Consider the following 18,955-nt stretch of genomic DNA (forward strand, 5'->3'; position numbering starts at 1 on the left):
ATTTTCCTGGTCTTGCGATCTAGCGTCTCTAGCTCTGCCTGGGTCCAGTCTATTATTCCTGCAGTGTATCTGATAACAGGTATAGCCCAGGTGTTTATGGCTTGTATGGTGTTCCCGCCATTGAGTTTGTGGCTGGGGAAGTCAGTCATGTGACTTGCCCCTGGGGGCCCCCCAAGGCAGTGGGCCCCCAGACAACTGTCTCCCCTTGCCCTATTATAGTTATGCCCCTGTGATTGTGTCTACTGCTGCGTCTTTGTATATTGTAAGGTTATTTTATGCTTGTATTTTAAATCTTTAGTCAGATTTATGTTTTTCTATTTTAGCTTAATATTTTAATTGTGTAGTTTTATAGTTTTGTTTTTTCTGTGAACTGCCTTGGGATTGTTTTAATGAAAGGCGGTATATAAATTTATCATTAAAATAAATAAACAAAGAAATAAACAAATCTTATTTATATATTATTTATTTTTCTATGTAAACCACTTTGAGAACTTTGGTTGAAGAGTGGTAAATAAATATTCAACGCCGTTGTCATAGCAAGTGAAGCGAGAGGGGGAAGTGGAAAAGGAGGGGGGAAGAGGAAGGGAGAAGAGTTCGTTACCAAAAGGAAGGGGAAAACCAATGAATAGCCAGTTCATGGTTTCTCCTGGTAATTACAGATGCTGGGGTTTGAAGAGAAGGTGTGGTGCATGATGTTAGGGTGTGGAGAATGCTACACCATTGGAGAAAGTGAAGATGCACTTTCTGGGCCTGCCCTCTGATGATCTGATTCAGATTCCATAATCTTATACTCCTTCTGTCCTTTGATAATCTTGGGGGGTGATCAGCCTTCATATCCATCAGGTGTGCAATTATGCCATCTTTGATGCCATCCTTCTGAGTTCTGGTCTCAGAAAGTCTAGTTCTGTTCTCACCCACAGGCCCTGTTGTCACAACTGGCTCCACATTATAATCATTATCTCTGTCACCCCATGGCTTTGTACAGGATGTTTCAAAAGGGTTGTTACCATTCAGTCCCTTGCTCTAGTCTTGATTGATCAGCAATAGTTGTCGAGCAACTATTATTTTCCTTTCTGGCCCCATTGGCCATCAAATCCTCTATTATCATTTCAATGTAAGGATCTGGGAGTGAGGGAGGATCGCAACATGGTTAAGTTCTCATAAACTTGCCAGGTAAAAATTTAAAATAATTTTTTAAAAATGGCCACCAAAACCAAAATGGCCACCACGCATGCTCAAATGGCCTCTGTGAGGCCTGGCATGGCCTAGGGCCTCACAGAGGCCATTTGAGCATGTGTGGTGGCCATTTTGTTTTTGATGGCCATTTAAAAAATAATTTTTTAAAATGGTGCCCCCTTCAAGTGGTGCCCGGGGCACGTGCCCTGCCTGCCCCACCCTAGATACGCCCCTGCAGACGAGCACCGGCTCCTGCTGGTAGCTCTGGGGGACAGGATGCCGGAAGGCCCCGCCCCACCCCCTGGAGCTCCAATGATGCACAGGTGTGCAGTGCATTATTGGGATTCCCCCTCCTGAGTCTCCTAGATGCAGCTGCAAGCAGCCATGGCTGACAGATGATTGGCAAAACAGGATTAGGAGAGCACTTGCTTATTTATTTGATTTATATACCGCTCCTCCAAAATGGTTCAGGGCGATCCTTCAGAATGACTGAAGGATCAGAGTTTGATCTAATTCACTCTAGTAAAACAATTCCTGGACTATCTCTAGGCTGCACTTTAGACTTCAGAAGAGGAAAAACATGATTGAATAGTCTTCCACACAAGAATAAAATAAAAAATAAAAAATCCTTGTAGGTAGAAAATGAAATGCTAAAAAGGATGCGCTCTAGCCTAGACTTCTCCTGACCTGATAATTTTGTATGTGCCACGGATGTTTTCACAGAGAAGCACTCAACTCCACAATCTGCCACCTGTAGCCTGAGGTGGTACAAGCCACGGCAGTGTTACTACGTCATCTTCTCTTTGTGTCTCAGTTGAGGTTCCCTGAGTACAGTATGGCCAAATTGTCAGGGATTGGACCCTTGGTCCAGCAGGACCCTTCTTATATTCTCGAGATTTTGTCAAAGCTGCTGATAATGAATGTAGAAGTCAGTGAATGCTGCAACTGGAAATCTGATGTAGCCTTCATATGTTTTGTATATTGTATATTTCAGGAAACATGAATCCAACCCCTATATAACACACGATTTAGCCCTTCATTCATTCCAGTCAAAACTATCTTAGACCTTTAGCACAACACTCAAGATGTTGTCAGTGTCCAACAATAGCTGTGTAGCAATGCAAATCTACCCAGCTTCCAAAATTCAAATATATTTTGGGGTGACTTCAGTGCCTATGGTCTGCATTCCACAGATTAGGCAGTCAAAAGGCAACTGCTGGCAGGGATGGATTAATCTTTTTGCCGTCTGTAGGCAAAAAAGATTTGCTGCCCTGGCTTGAGGGCTGGGGGTGGTCAGGGGAAAGTTAAATCCTTTTTTTAAAAAAACAAAAAACACCTTCTTTCAGCCACCACTGCACAGCAGGGATGGTACCACGAACAAGGTGCAGCCAGCAGTGTGTGGGCACTTAAGGAGACCAGGGTGGGGGAGGCAGTGGCAAGAGCTCCTTCCCTGAGCCCGCCTGCCACCCAAATAGATTTAACTTGCCCCCAACCCCCGAATATGTCATCTCCCACAATTTGCTGCCGTAGGCAAGTGACTATCTTGCCTATGCATTAATACGCCCCGATTGCTGAATTGCTGGTTGGTTGTCACATGTTTGTTCACTGCTGAAATGTACATAAACTCTTCCAAATGGGTATGTAATTCAGAAAATGAGAACACCCTAAGGGTGTTGCAATTTGAGACAGTTGCAATTTGAGATAGTAGGAGTTCACCCACCACGACACAAGACAAATCTATCCATATAAAGTAGTTATCTGATTTTTATGTGTCTGATTTCTTGTATTTTTCCCACTTAAGAAAGCGCTTCTCATTAAGAAAATACAGTGACATATGGTTTTTTTTTTCATATGAACTAGTTATGTACAATACCATATAGAATTTCTTCCTTCTTTGGTCATATTCAAATCTAAATATAAAACTTGAAACTCCATGTTTCATCTGGCTCTATGTCTTTGCAATGAGTGCAGCCAATTGGACTGTCCTTGACACAGTAATGTACTTGAGTGAGTGATAACTGCTAAATACAAGTGACATGATTCAATAAAGTCAGTTACCATAAGTCTTTTAAACCAGAAATCCCCATGTGTGGCTGTCAGCACAACTGACAGCTGTAAGTTCATTTATGAATATCTTAAAGCAGACTTGACAGTACAATGAATCTCAAATTACATCCACCCAGAAGAAGCAGCTTGTAAAATATTTCTGATCCACCTTACATTAGTGTAGTCTACACATGGAAGGGACACAGAGGCTGCATTCGCATGTAATGTGAAGCCAGAGATTGCTGAACCTGCGGTTAATTTTTCAAACCGTGAATCGCATCAGAAACATTTGTCCAACCACAGTTCAGTAACCTCCATACTGAGGGAAGGGGGGTCCCTTCCTCTTCCTTTCTGCCAAGGCCACATCTCAGCAAACTCCATAGTGCTCACATCGCCAGACTGCGGGCAAGGCTTCAGGACGTGTCCAGGGTGGCAGCCAGTGGCCACGATCTTCAAGGGGGTGTGCCAAACACAACCATGCCTTTTCAGAATGGCCTGCCTCCCCTTGGCAGGGAAGGGGCATTTAAATCCCTTTAAATGCCATGCCATGCAAGCCCTTCTTCTGGCAGCGATTGTACCACAACCCTCGTAAGAGCCCCACAACAGTCTCACACAAGCACAATTACTGGTGGGGGAGATGTTGAAGGGCTCTATTTTTCTGTTACTCAGGAAAGGGAAGGGGACATGATGACTTCCTAGGAGGGGATGTGTATATGAGGGAGGGCAAATGATCCTGAGGTCTGGCCTGCTGTGACTGAGGATGCTCTTGTGATGGCTCACCCTGGCAAAGAAGTCTATGGAGACCAAACCACATGCCTGCCCCTGTGGGGATTTTCACTCTTGGCTCTAGACAAGGGACCAAGTGGGAAGAGGGCATGCCCCTGTGTGACTTTCCCATTTGACAGGCATTGAAGCTTGGGATGGGATGTGGTGGCATCCTTGTTGCTGGGTAACACTGACTGCTACAAAAGATTTGCAGGATCCAATGCTGCACATGTTTAAAGGCCCTTTATTGCCTGTTGATGCTCCTAATATTATCAGTCTGTAGCTGCATGAACTGCTAGAGGTCTTCACACAGAATCCCTCCCTACACCCATTGTTGCGTGGCTGTTAGGTTCATAAGCCCATAGGAAGCTGCCTATCAAGTCAGAACACTGGTACATTTAGCTCCACATTGTCTGTACTGCCAGGCAGCAGCTCTCCAGGGTTTCAGACAGGAGTCTTCCCTAGTTCTTCCTGGAGATACCAGAAATTGAACCTGAGTCTTTCTGCATGCAAAGTAGATGCTCTACTACTGAACTATGGACCCATCTCCATGCAGGGTCAGAAACAACAACAGCCCTCCTGTTGTTGCTTCTTCTATCCCTACTTGGTCTACAGTTGTGCAATCTTCTATATATATATTTATCTAACGCATACCCATCGCTAATCCCAGGTGTGGCAGCTCTCATGAGAGTTTGTGAGCAGCTGCCCAGATAGCGACGGGGACAGGAGAGAAAATGGTGGTGGTAGCTGGCCAGGAGGCAAAGAAAGCAGTGGGGAATGGCAGCCGGTGGGCGTAAAGCCAGCCAAAGAAAACGATGATGGTAGGGGCGGGCGTAAGGGAAGAGGACGTCTGGGTGGGGGGAGAAGCTGGTGAGCGGACGGGCAAAAGAGTGGCGGTGCGGGAAGAAGGAGGCGAGCGGGCAGGCAAAAAAGTGGCAGCGGAGTGGGGGCAGAAAGTGACGGCAGGCAAACTAGAGGTGTAGATGCTCTGTGCCCAGCCCAGCTAGTTATATTTTAAAGATCGAAAACACTGCCATTTTGAGAAATCCAGCATGAACACCAGTTGTTAAATAATAAGCAAAATAGTGTTGAAATTTGATATTTTTATTTGTTAAAAACTTTCACCTAACATTTTTTAAAACACCTCTTTTTTCATGTTCTTCCAACACCCCAATCTTCTCTGTTTATTTATTTATTTGCACCGTTTCCTCCTGTTCTCAAACATGTTCCTGAATTGGCCGACAAAAGAGAGAAAAGGGGAAGGAGAAAATACAAAGTGCATATCTCAAAAAGAAAAACAGTGTACATGAAGACACCTTCATATGTTCTCAGAAACTTAGATGACAAATTAGCACAATATTTTTCTTAGATATATATCTATCCTACAAATTTTAAAAGAGTATGTATTTATAGATCTTAGATTTATAGTCAGCCTCAGTTGAAAGGAACAGAATACACTGGCTACTACTGAATCACAAACCCCAGTTCACAATGGGTGAAACAGAATGAAACATAACATTCAACTATATCGTTACCAAGATTTTTTAAAAAGTTCTATTCTTAGTTCATAATCTAGACATAGATCAAAATGCAAAATGACATATCCATATACATAGATATGGCTTAGAGCCAATCTAGCCATGATAAGGGAAGACCATGGGGCTAGTCCCAATCAAGTATAAAGCAGAAGAGTCTGATGTTTAGAGCAAAAATGTCCAGGGATGAAGGCAGCTCAATCTGCCCTATGCTTACTGTCTACTTGCCCATAGCATTTCCTCCCAAACGCCTTTCCTCCAGCCAGATTCACCTCGAGTATTACAGCCTGGCTGAGGAAAGATTTAGGAGGACATATTGCAGGAAGGTAAGCTACGGGTGCACTTGAGGATGAATTTATTATAGACTCATCTTAGTAACTGGTTCCTTCTCCATGGATCTTAGAGTTTAAAACCGGACAAGAGGGAAAATACTAAGCAATTGGGGGGGAAAAGAGATTTGTGTGCAGGATGTCATATAATGAGTTTAGGTTGGAGACAGGCCTGATCAAGATTTAGGCTAGGGTGTGAGCAACCACTCTTTGTTATTGGCTCAGATTATCCTCTCGCCCAATTGGTCTTGCTCCCTTAACCCTATACGATGATTACTATTCCAGTTGGATACAGACAATTGAGGCCAAAATGGTTACTCTGGGTCTCTCCCGCCTCACCTTGCTCAGCATGGGCTATGATCAGGCAAAAGCAACCATCAACATCACATTACAGACACTGAGCGCCAAACTGGACTCAGCAGTGTCCCCAAATTTTATATCAGTGACGGGCTTAGATGTTCTGCTTCTCCTGCAGTATATCTCAATCAACTGGAGGTCCCAATCCACAGAAGGGCGTTCACCTTGGATCATTGCCATGGCCTTCCCTCAGCAGTGCTAGAAGGCCACTATAGAAGGATCCCATTTGCAGACCGTCTATGCCCCTGTGGCTCAGGGCAGATTGAAACTACTGAGCATGTCCTCCTATACTGCTTGTTCTATAGACATCCGTGCATCTCTCATTCTTCCACTGTTAAGCAAGTTCTCAGGACGTCTGAGACAGTTCTACAATTCCCTGCTACTCTCTGACCTTAAGCCTACCATAACTTATAGCGTTGCCAGACACTGTGCGGCTGTGATCGGCATCCGTCAGCAGATGACAGGCTGTGAGCCTTTTTAGCCCTGATATGTCCCTATAATTGCTCACACTTCCCTTTTTATTGGTTTTAACGCTCAATATAATTTTTATTCTGGTTTTTATAGCTCTATTATATTATGGTGTTTTGTTTTTTTTAAAAAAACCTCTATTATTTTATGTCCCCCTTTTATGCATTTTATGATTTTTAAACATATATTATTATTATTATTATTATTATTATATTCATTTTCATTTTTAGTATTTTAGTACTTTTAGCTTTTTTAGTAATCGTATTATTAGGTCTTTTAATGTTAATATGCATCATCATATATGTAACCACCTTCTATTTCCACTTTTATTTACGCGTATTCTTTAACATGTATTTTTATGCTGGTCTATGACTGTAATAAAGGATGATGATGATGAGTTTAGGCAGAACTTCTTGAGAAGTGACTATAGATGTTCTGAGAGAGAGGTCTAGGCATAAGAGCCATTCTGGGATAATGAGCAGAGTCAGGGAGTAAGGTGTGAAGGATGAATGATGATGATGATGAAAGAGCAGCAAGTGATGTGTACTGAAAGGTATGCTGGGGCCAGAGTAGGAAGAGACTGAAAGATATGGACAGGAAGTTTGTATTGGATCAAAAATTGAAAGGAAAATGTGGAAAGTTTTCATATAGTCAGCAAAAGAAGCATGGTAGATTTCACAGAGGTAAGTTTGTAGAGCCAAGAGAATTGAGATAAGACAAAAGGAAAAAAGGCTACAACAGCAGAGATGAGAGTTTAACCATAACGAGAGCCCAAAGCAGCAGGGATGGCCAAAAGAGTTGTTCTTGGCAATGTTGTAGGAGCAGAAAACCTTTCTTCTTGATCACTGGTGGCCATGTTATTTGTCATCATTAAACTGGATGAAAGGAGAATGAAAAAATACATTACATGCTTTCTACATTATTTAGCAATGAAAACAATTGCTATAATTTTCCAACTGCCCTAAATTATCATGTTTGGCACACTATGGAAATTGTTGTGAACAGCTTTTCTGGTTAATGTTCTACTCACAATTTTTGTTCACATGAATGAGCAACATTCATGTTGGTCATGATGGAATGGGGTGATGGAGTGGGAGGAGAGACTTTGTCCCCCTTGATTTGGTGTTTCCCCCCTCTTACTCCAGGGGAGACCAATTGATACGAGAGACCTGCCTGAGACATCAAATCCAATGAGCAGCAGAGACCACTTATGCCTGCCCACCCACCCAGAAGTGTGTCATCAACATGTTGTAAGTATGCTTAGAGTTGGGCTATAAAAGTATTGGATGCCCCTGGAAGGGGCTGTTCTTTTGGGGCTCCTGCCTTTTGAGAATGAGGTGAGTGTTAGTGTCACCTTTTATACATTTCTCTGTCTGAACTAGGGTGGGCTCATTGTAAGAGCCCAATTTATGTATTATTTATGTAATTTAAGTGTTTTTATGTAGTATTTATTTTTCTATGTAAACTTTGAGAACTTTGGTTGAAGAGCAGTATATAAATATTTATTTTTATTTTATTATTTATTTATTTTTATTTATTTAACATATTTGTGTACTGCCCAAAATGCAAGTCTCTGAGCAGTTTACAACAAAACAAAAACAAGAAGTAAAAAGGTTAAAACATTACAACAATTTAAAACTTAAAACGACGTTAAAATTATTAAAAATTATCCAGCTATTAAAACAGTATCTAATTAAAAGCCTGGGTGAACAAATGTGTCTTGACTGCCTTTTTAAGAGTTGTAAGAGATGGAGAGGTTCTTATTTCTGCAGGAAGCATGTTCCAAAGCCTTGGGACAGCAATGAAGAAGGCCCATCCCCAAGTAGCCAACAGATGAGCCAGTGGCAACTGCAGACAAACCTCTCCTGATGATCTCAATGGGCGGTGTGGTTCATAGCGAAGAAGATGTTCTCTTAAATACCCATGGCCCTAGCTGTTTAGGGCTTTATAGATTATAACCGAGCTTTTATTTTGCCCAGAAACCTATCGGCAACCTGTGTAGATATTTTAAGACGGGAGTGATATGGTCTCTCCAAGATGGCCCAGAGACCAACCTGGCTGCTGCATTCTGGACCAACTGCAGTTTCTGGACTATGTACAAAGGCAGTCCCACATAGAGGGCATTGCAGTAGTCAAGTCTGGAAGTGACCAGCAGATATACTGCTGTTCTGAGGTCATTTATTTCCAGAAACGGGCACAGCTGGCATATCAGCCAAAGCTGATAAAAGGCACCTCTGGCCAATGCCTAAACCTGGGACAACAGCGAGAGGTTTGTGTCAAGAAGCACCCCCAGACTGCATATTTATAGTAGTGGTACAAGAACACAGATGTTTTTGTGCCCCCCCCCTTTTATGGTATTGTTTAAGTTATTATTTGGGTAGCATTATCTTTATTGCTTAATTTGTTGGCTCCTGTTGGTGATTTTATTTATGAAGGTTATTTATTTATTTTGGTCTTTGTGGCTACCGCATGTGTATATATCTTTTCTTTTTTATTGTCAGAGAAATGTTATATTTTTGATACACACACCCACACATATATGTATATACATGTCTTATCCTTATTGTAAGCCACTCTGAATTTTCTTTTGAAAGGAAAAGTGGAGTATAAATAAACAAAATGAATGAACTAATCTTTCTCCTCTTGCATCCTAGGAGATCACTAAAACTGATACTTATTTTTTACAATAGCTTCAAAGATTAAGAATGAGGGGGAATGATTTTGTAAACAGTTTTTCTAGAAGGACCAAAGGGTGATTTTCTCTAGAACATCCATCTACTGTTGAGGTTTTGTAGCTATTAAGATGCTTACTCATTAGGTACTATTTTGCCACCTTCACAGAGCTCCTAGAAAGTAACAACTGTGCCCTCTTTTTTTTTTGCCAGAATGCTAGGCTGGCACTGTTACACAAGCTAACATGTTTAATAAATCATGCAGATGAATATGTAACTTCAAAAGTGGCCCAGTTTGATGAATTCACAGCTAAACAGATAGGATTTTGTCAGCACCAATGCAATAGACTGTAGGGGCGATAATTTGAATTTCTATGCCCCATCTTTTTCTTTTTTCTTAATATGAAATTATTGGATATAATTAACATTATTATATTTGTTATATTTCCCATTATGATTTTTTGTTGAAAATAATTTGCTGACCGACATACATACATACATACAAATAATAATTCAATTAGTTCTGAGATGATACTCTGGTGCTTATTAGTTTCCTTTCAGTTATGTATTAGCTCATATCTTCCAAGTATGAGAATTCAGAGACTTTCCATCAAGAATTAAGAGAAACTACTTGCTCAAAAAGTCATGGTTAACCTAGTATTGGTCTTCATAATAACAATATAAATGATTATGAATAACAGATTCATGTACAACCCTAATTCTAAACTCAGCAGAATTCCATGGGGTAAAAAAATTCTCCCTAGCAGCTTACTTACTTGTTCCTTGCCTTAATCAGCGGTTGGATATCATTCAGAGATTTTGTTTCCTCTTGCCTTGGCATTTACAAATACTGCATTAGTGCTAACACAGCACTTCAACATAAATCTCTCACAGTATTTGCTTTTGGTTTGCTTCATCCAGTGGCAACCAAACATAATATCAACCATGTTCAAGACAGCAAGTCCCCTGTGGCCACCAGAACACCAGATCGATGCTTGAAAAATATGCTAGTATTTCAATATCAATTCTGATTTGAAATGAAAAAAAAAAAATAGAAACCAGAATAGTGTTGCTTGAAATAAGCCTGAGGATTAATAGGATGGAAGTAAAGTCACTGGGTTATAAAGATTTGGCTGCTATTATTGTCTTACTAGAAGCATAAGAATCTTGCACAAAAGCACAAAACTTGCACAGGCTTGCCAATCAATTGACCACAAATTCAGGCTGCAATATAGACTACAGTTACATATGCTCAAGCCCCATTGATTTCTATGGGATTTAAACATGTGCAACCATGGATTCAATTAAAGGTGTTCCAAATCTCAGGCAACATACCCCCAGTACGTAGGATTTCAGGTTTGAAAGTGAGAATGTCTGGGATTTAAATACAGGGTGGATTTACAGGATTAGTTTGGATGGGGATACATCATTAATTCCCACTTTGTGAAACTGATATTTACCCACATCCTAGAAACACGATTTTTGCATTGTTTTACTTCCCAAGATATAGTTAACTATCTATTTCACCACATGGGGGCAGAAAGAAATTTTAACTGTGAGAATGATGACAGACTTTGGTGACATTTGCTCATCTAAAACCATATTGTAGATTCATCATTATTAATTATTTTGATCCTAACTTTCTTTAGTGTGGGAGACAATTTTAGTCTAGATAGGAATACAAGGCAACAAGGCGGCGGCGGGGGTGGGGGAGTGATTATGTGAACACATTAGAGTTATTTTTTGCATCTTGTGCTCACTAAGGTGAGAAGTCTGGAGTTTATACGCCTCCAAAGGCAATGCTAGACACTCTCTCATGCAAGCCAAAATCAGCTGTCAGTTTCTCCATGGACATTTTCCATGTGCACTTTGAGGTAGTCGTTTCTTGTAAACTTTTTGTGGCACAGCTGGCATTCAGCCATGGGGCGATTGGGATTGTGAGTCAGTTTGTGCCGGATCAGCATTTTCTTCAGACTGAATGACAAGTCACAAACCTAAAACATGGACAAAAAAGAAAAGAAGTCCTATTAATTTCCTAAAGAAACAGAAATTATGTCATGAGCAATTGAAGGAAATATATCTGAATACTCAACATTATGAATAACCCAAGCAAGGGGTAGGTTATGCAAGAGGACTTCCCTATGCACGGTTTATGATAGGCAGAAATGTTGGTAGCTCCCTAATCTTCCTAAATAGCCGAATCTTAGTATGAAATTAATTGTTGTTTTACGCATATGCTATGTATTGGCATACTTCTTTTTTCTTTGTAAACCAGCATGCTTCAGGGTGCTCCTCCAGATCAGAACCAGAGGGTGGAGAGAAACAGGGATATTTATTTATTTATTTATTTATTTATTTATTAAACTTCTATACCGCCCAAACCTTCGTCTCTTTTTTAACCCCTTTCCCTCTCATTGTCCCAATCTATATCACCCCCCACCCATGTGGCTATCTTTAGTTATTATTATAACAGATATGTCATATCTATTATTTATATATTTAGTTTTTGTTATTGCAATAATTGGTCAGAAAGGACAGCTCCCAACGAGAACTCTCTTCTCTCATCAAATTGCAGACATGGGGGCAGAGCTAGAGTGAATGATTAAAGTCCCCCATCCCTCAGAGTCCTGATCCAGATCAGCCTTCCTACAGGTACCATTTTACAAGGAAGAAACAAGCATGCAGTGTATAGTAGGTGCATAAATGTATATGAAGTTTGGTCCTTATGCTGCTGTTTCAGTTGCATCTGTGGTCTGTGTTGTTGTAGGTAGAGCGGTGTTCTCTGTCTGGGGCGAAGGGCAGAGCTTTAAGTCTGGGTTCAGGACTAGAGTCTTAAGCGTTGCAATTACACGCCAGGGATGACTCTACCATCACATTTTCTTTTGAGTAAGAAAAAGACCCAACCTTTTGTTGCTTAAATATAATGTTGAGGAGAGGAGAACAGAAATAAGTGACTTATGATTTCTGTTTTTCATATTTCTCTATGAAACTTTCACATCTTCCTCCACAATGAGCCCAAGCTGCCTCTGCACATCTCACTGTAGGTAGAAATTTAGGTAGAAAAGCAGGGAAAACAGGAAGCGCAAGTCGTTCATGTAGGGCAACCAACTTTTAAACTGTCCCCTCTAGCTGTCCCTGTTAGCAGCAGTTTGCTCTGCAGCAAAAAGCAGCTGTTTACCTCCATATCATAAACAGCTCCTCAGGCTGATTTCTGTATATCAGACCTCTGCTAAATGGATGGAAGCAGGCTATGCCACCATTTCGCAAGCCAGCTGAAAACCCTTCTTGTAATTCCTGTTCCTATAATATTCAAACCTACTCTAAATGTATTGGATTAAGGGATGAAGTTGACCATAATATAACTATGGTTGCTTATAAAAGGTGAAAGTGATGGTAGACTAAATGTGAGGCTATAGATTTTTAATAGTTAAGTCCTGAGCAGTGTTCCAACCACACAGAGATATCCTGTATCATTCATCGTGCAAGTAAAACAATACCCTTAAAAACTGAATGGGAAAATGTTTGACACATTCTGACTGCTCTGTTTTTCTCTGGAAGATTATTAAATGCTTTTTATAGCATGTTGGTAACACAGGAGCACCAGCATATCCCTGTCAATGAACAAGAAGGCTGGATCGTCATCACTTATGGGCATACATTTTTAAGGAGGGACACTGAAACAAAAGAGCAACCAGAACAAAAGACCAGACTGTAACTGGTCTGCAATTCCCATTATTGTTCAATGAAGTACTCTCCGACTGATCAGCTGTTCCAAATAACCTGTTTTAGTAGACTGCATGCCTGAATATAAAGGTGATCCTGTCCCACTAACCAGAAGACCCAGGTATAATGGCAGTGCTGACCAACGCCCACACCAAAATAGAGCAGGTTTGTACAGTTTCTTCAGTCACCATTCAACTGTGCCAGCATAGTGCGTGAATTCCCAACAATGAGCATGCCATTTTCAGAGTGACCAGAGGCACCTCTCACACAAGAAGAACAAGAACTGAGACAAACCCAAATGTCTTCTAACTGCTACCAAAGACAAGTAGTAAGGAGTCCCTATCCCATCCACTTGTGCTGTGTGAATGACTGCAAGATATATTTCTACCGTCATGTTAGTCTTAGGTTGCAATGTTGAAAATATAAATTCAGCAGCACATTTTGAGAATAAGGAGGCTGAGGACACAGTATAATGTGAATCTTCTGTGTGAAGCACAGGATGGTGATAATTATTCACTGATATAGCCTTCTTACTGTGCAGAGGCCTTTACAGTCTCCATCTTGCCAGTGTCCTCAGCCTGGTCAAAGGTAACTCTGTGGTCCACTGGACCACATTAATTAAATGGTAGACGTGCTTGTCACTTTTACAGGCTCGATTGCCTTTTACAAAAATAATAAAACTTTAAAGTATGTGGCTGCGATAAATGAACACATTTAACCTAATAAGTACTACAGATGCCCATATTTGCATAAACGTATATGTATGAACATAATAGTTGCATCGTTTATCTTACTGGAAATAAATTGTAGGAATATCATCCTAAACAGATGGGCTGTGTCAAATTCTCCTACCCATAAGTACTTCCTAATGAGTTTCAATCATACAGTGATGACAGTTTAACAATGGCACATTATCTTTGCAAAACGAGAAGAATAAACTGCTTACAGACGCACACTTAAAACCTATCCCTCGCAGAGCAGTAAATTTCTCTTGATATGCTATAACTGTAACATTTCAAAAGCCTGCAAATAAATAAAGAAGTGTGCACTGCCAAGGTTAAAACAAAACAAAAAAACACTACAAAGGGTTTGTAGAGAGGTAACTGAATGCATGAAGGAAAATTATAACATGGATTGACTCAAGGAAAAGTCCATAGGAAAAGTGAGCCATGCAAAATGCAACTTTTCTCTCATTTATTCTGAAAATTAAAAGTTAGAAAGCATTTTTTTTATTTGCTGAGATGTTGTTCTAGGATGCAAATAGTATCTTCAAAAGCCAAAGGAATTTGAAAGATGCTGATGTCAAATACGGTTAAAACATCTACTGTAAGTAAGACTCTAAATGGACAATGCCTCTAAATACCAGTTGCAGGCGAGCAACAGCAAGAGAGAGGGCATGCCCTCACTTGTAGGGTTTCTGGTGGGTCACTGTGTGAAACAGGATGCTGGGCCTGATAGGCATTGGGCCTGATCCAGCAGGGCTGTTCTTATGACAGTTTAAGTGCCAACAATATGCTAACTGTTGTACAAAATAAAGTATACTAATACATGGAAATGAGACAAATAAGAGTCTTGAATTGCATATCCAGGAATTGAATTGAGTTCTGTTAAACATTCATAAATATTACATCCTACAGTCCTTCTTTGGACAGTACCACTTCAGAGAGTAGGCTGAGAATCACATGTTTAAATGCTAAGATGGAAATCTAACTCATGACAAAGGTTTTAGCCATCTCCCTGATGCTTTTGAAACAGAGGAACATCCAAATAGGTGATCCAGCCAGTCTGAAGTGGCATGGTCTAAGGCAGGCTCTGTCACATGACAGGATCATGAATCTCCTAAGAGCTAAGTACACATTCAGAACTAAGGTACAAGGTGAAGAAACAGAAACTGATAAAAGTGCAGCGCAGAGAGTGTAGGAGTAATTGGAGCAGAAAGTATCAAAAACTTGTCCTATAATGGTCCAAAGAAATCTTGCATAAGGAATGGATTCCGAAGAGGGAACCAAAGGAGAATATTGAGGTGCTTTGATTGGGAGCCAGAGTACACATTATTCCAACAGAAGTAGCATCACAACTGTGATAGGACAACGCTTAGTTGGAACAGACAAGCCCACCTACGCAGCAGCATGGACATGCTTCGTAGAGCCTCACAGCAGTGTGGGCAGCTCCCGCACTGTCCACGTTTCACTGCACACTATGTGAGCCAGTGGAAGAAGCACTATACAAGTGCCTACAAGTGCTGCTATAGGTCACTGCATAACTTCCCACTTCTACAACACCCCTGGGGCTTAATGTGGGCAGCAGCCAGTGGTGGAGGGTGGCTGGCAGCGGCCTGTGCAGAATATTTTAATGTACAGAATGTATGTTAAATACAGAATATTTTTTAAAAATCAACATTTAATATACCGCTCACTCCGAAGACTCTGGGCGGTGTACAAGAACATACAGAGCAAGACAGCATTACAATTAAATTCTAAATTAAAAACTAAAGTAACTAACAAAAAGAAAAAACAAATAGGAAAACTACAGGGTAAAAGCCTGGTGAAAAAGAAGTCTCCAATAGAGATGTAAAAATCAATAAGGGAGGAGCTAAATGAATCTGAAGGGGAAGGGAGTTCCAGCGAAGTGGGGCAGCAACCGAAAAGGCCCTTTCACAGGTCCTAGCGCCCCGAACCTTTCGGAAATCAGAGACCGACAAAAGGGCCATTTGAGAAGATCTGACCGGACGGGATGTAACTGGATAGGAGAGGTGGGTCTGAAATCAGATGAAGGATGAATTGGCAGTGGGGAAATTTATATTCTCTCTAAAGAATATAGTTTAATTTTTGTGATACGTCTTTTTACTGCAGAACATAACGGGTGTTTACCTATGTGGAAGGGTTGGTTCTCCTCTCCTTGTCCAGCTGGTTCCCTGGGAGGCTCAAAATTCTATATGGATGCCTAGATTTAGATTTTGCGTGGCTAGTTAATTACATATATTTTACTCCTTATATAAACTATCACTACTTATGTGTCTTTCTTATGACTGGGTTTGTTTTTTTCTTGGATGGATAAGATCTTGTTTGTAAACTTGTATTTTTGTCAAAATCTCAGAGATATAACATTTCTGTTTTTACTTATATTACTAATAAAAGCATTTAAAAAATCTTTTTTTTAAAAAAAGGAGAGCTGGGTCTGTAGGTAGACAGGTGCCAAACCCTGCAAGGCTTTGAAGGTCAAAACCAGGATATTTAAACTTGTGAATCACTGCTACCCCATTTGATAGTTTCTGTGCTCTCACAAGACCTCTAACTTGAAGACTTGAAGAAGGGAGATCCCACTTCCCCATCCCACCCTGGTAACTGGTTTCATCACTGAACCACTCTTGCTGTTTCTCTTAATGTCGAACTGAAAACAATCCTCCTGTAATGTAAACTGTCTAGATCTAGTCCAGCCATATGGGGCAGTAGAACACAAGTCTTTGCCCCCTTCTGTGTGACAGTCCTTCAGGTCTTGGAAGGGGGCTATCATGAGCCCCTCAGCCTTCTCTTCTCCAAGCAAAATGTAACCAATTCCTGCACACTTTCTTCATGGGCCTTCTTCTCCAGACTCCTGCCCATTTGCATTGCTTCCCTCTATGTATAGGATTTTTAAAAATGATATTCCCACAGGATCTTGTGCTATGCTCCTTTGCAGTTCTGAACTATTTATTATGCAAATAGTTGCTAATATGTTTGAGATCTACTGAATGTTTTGCAATATACTGACTGAAAGTCACTTGGAATTTAGCAAACACAATCAATCCATTCTGCAATTTGAAGTCAAATTATCAGACCATATCGCAGATCAGTCAGACAATACTTCAGATTCAATTTAGTATTAAATTAGGACCCTTCCCCCCATTTCCAAAAAAATCCTTTGTACAATGTTGTAATTTTTCATATCAGGTGAATAAATACATTCTAGAGAACAGAGGAAGTAACAGAGATGGTTGCTACTTTCCAATATAGCAGAAGGCTTTATCTATCTATTTACCTATCACTTACATTTTATATGCCACTTTTTTGGCAATGCACTCAAGACTCTTTTGCCTTTCAAGGTGACAAAATTTTAAAATATATTAATCTGGTCAGAAAAACAGACCACAAGTGTGTATACACACACACACACACCTCTTTCAGTAAAACCATAGCAAAATGTCCACTGAATTTAGATGAAGTGCTTCTGCTTTTCAGTCTGGTTTCAGAAGGCAAAGGATATTTACATTTTAAAAGGAACTTTTTCCTAACGTGCAAGTCTCAGTGCTTTCTGTTACTGCAGAATTCTCCTGAGGCGAATAAAAGTAATAAGTGAAACTTGATCTCGTTTAAATCTTTGGCACTAAAGGCTTTTCTCAATGCTAAACTGATGAATTAATATTAACAATGGAAAAGCCTGCCACCTCGAAACAATAAAGGGCCTCATGTTACCCAAGTCACATATTTTCCATAGAATGATGCTAGTTACTGAACATTCAGTGGGACTTTTAGTGTCTCATAAGAAAACAAGTTAATAGTTTACAAGACATTTCCTTAGATTCAGGAATGGACCAGTAAACAAATAAACGTTTGGTTGTTCAGTGGCCACTATACCACACTGATTTGAGAATCAGGTCTCAGCCACAGGAAAGAACAAGGCCTGGGACCCACCTGTCTTACATGTTTCAATTATTTATCAAGGACCTTTCATATTTTCTGGTATCTGTCTCTGGTCAATCAATCACTGTTCTTATTTTTCCTTTTGGAGATGCCTTTCTACAAGTGTGTTAGTTCCTAGAGGTGTGATTCTTCAGATTTTAGCCATCTCATCTGGGTAGCTAGTAAAATCTCTGAGTGCAGAAAGGAGTGTGGGCAGATATATGTTTTCTCTAGTGCGCCTGAATGCAAATGTAGGCACATAAAACAGTGCACAAATATAGGCACAACGTGGGGCACAGCTTGCCATTTTACGTTTCAGTTGGTGAGGATAATCTGAAATGTTGATATAGGGCAATTATGTTTTGCATAATACATCTTTAACCAAGCAAATCGCCATGCTCTTGGCCTTTCAACCAGTGCAAACACTTGCAAGAGAAATGAATGCAACATATAAAAGGCACACAGGAGACCTTTGCAATGAGTAATACGGGGTAGGTGCTATTTTGGCCATGATCCTTAATGGGAGAATGTGGTTGTACATGAGAGTGTGCTGATTTTTGTCTGTGAAATGTTGGGAAGTTTCGAAGGTTCTCAGTTTCCCTAGCTAATCTGAACATGAAGTCTTTTTCAGGAAAGCGCAACCGAAGGATCTAGGCAGGCTCTTTGGTAAAATGTCAGTATAAACTGGTACTCTTTTCAGGCAACAGTTCTTAGTCTAATAAAGAATACTATAGAGAACAAGCAGACACAAACAGGTTAAATACAGCAAAACATAAGATTACTTAGGCAGATGCCTTCCTGTGCTACCTGGGTGGAATGGGAATTCTAAGCTGAGCCTTATATATAAGTTGAGAGCCTTTTGTTTCCATTTGCTTTAAGTTGGCATTAGCTACATGTTCTCTGGGCTTTGGAGCATCTCCAGCCCGGCATGTCTCATGCATTATCAGAAAAAAAGAGGAAAAGAGTAGGGATGTGCACAAACCTGTTCAGTGTTCTATTCTTAGAACGCCGAACAGGTTCAGAACCCCTGTGTTCGAACTGGTTCAAATGTGGGGGTGGCTTTAAGGATGGGGGAGGGTGCACTCACCCCCCAGCCGCGCTTCTCCCTCTGGCGCTCTGTGTATAAATAGTCCAGTGGGGTGGCAGCGTACCTCCTTGCCACCCCATTGTTTCACTGACTGGAAGTGACTGGAAGTGCAGTGTGTGTGCATGCGTCATGGGCGGGT

The 18,955-nt window shown here is 40.6% G+C and overlaps 1 protein-coding gene across 1 annotated transcript in view; it reads right to left on the reverse strand.

The window, feature by feature from the left end:
- Positions 1–5,081: 5,081 nt before the first annotated feature.
- Positions 5,082–18,955, reverse strand: part of PRDM5 (PR/SET domain 5) — a 177,789-nt gene continuing 163,915 nt past the window's right edge. Inside the window, exon 16 of the mRNA XM_053258589.1 lies at positions 5,082–11,342. Coding sequence (XP_053114564.1) covers positions 11,178–11,342 — 165 coding nt within the window. The 3' untranslated portion in view covers positions 5,082–11,177. The remainder of the gene's footprint in view (positions 11,343–18,955) is intronic.

This window comes from Hemicordylus capensis, chromosome 5 (genome assembly GCF_027244095.1).
Source record: "Hemicordylus capensis ecotype Gifberg chromosome 5, rHemCap1.1.pri, whole genome shotgun sequence".
In the NCBI taxonomy this organism is placed as follows: Eukaryota; Metazoa; Chordata; class Lepidosauria; order Squamata; family Cordylidae; genus Hemicordylus; species Hemicordylus capensis.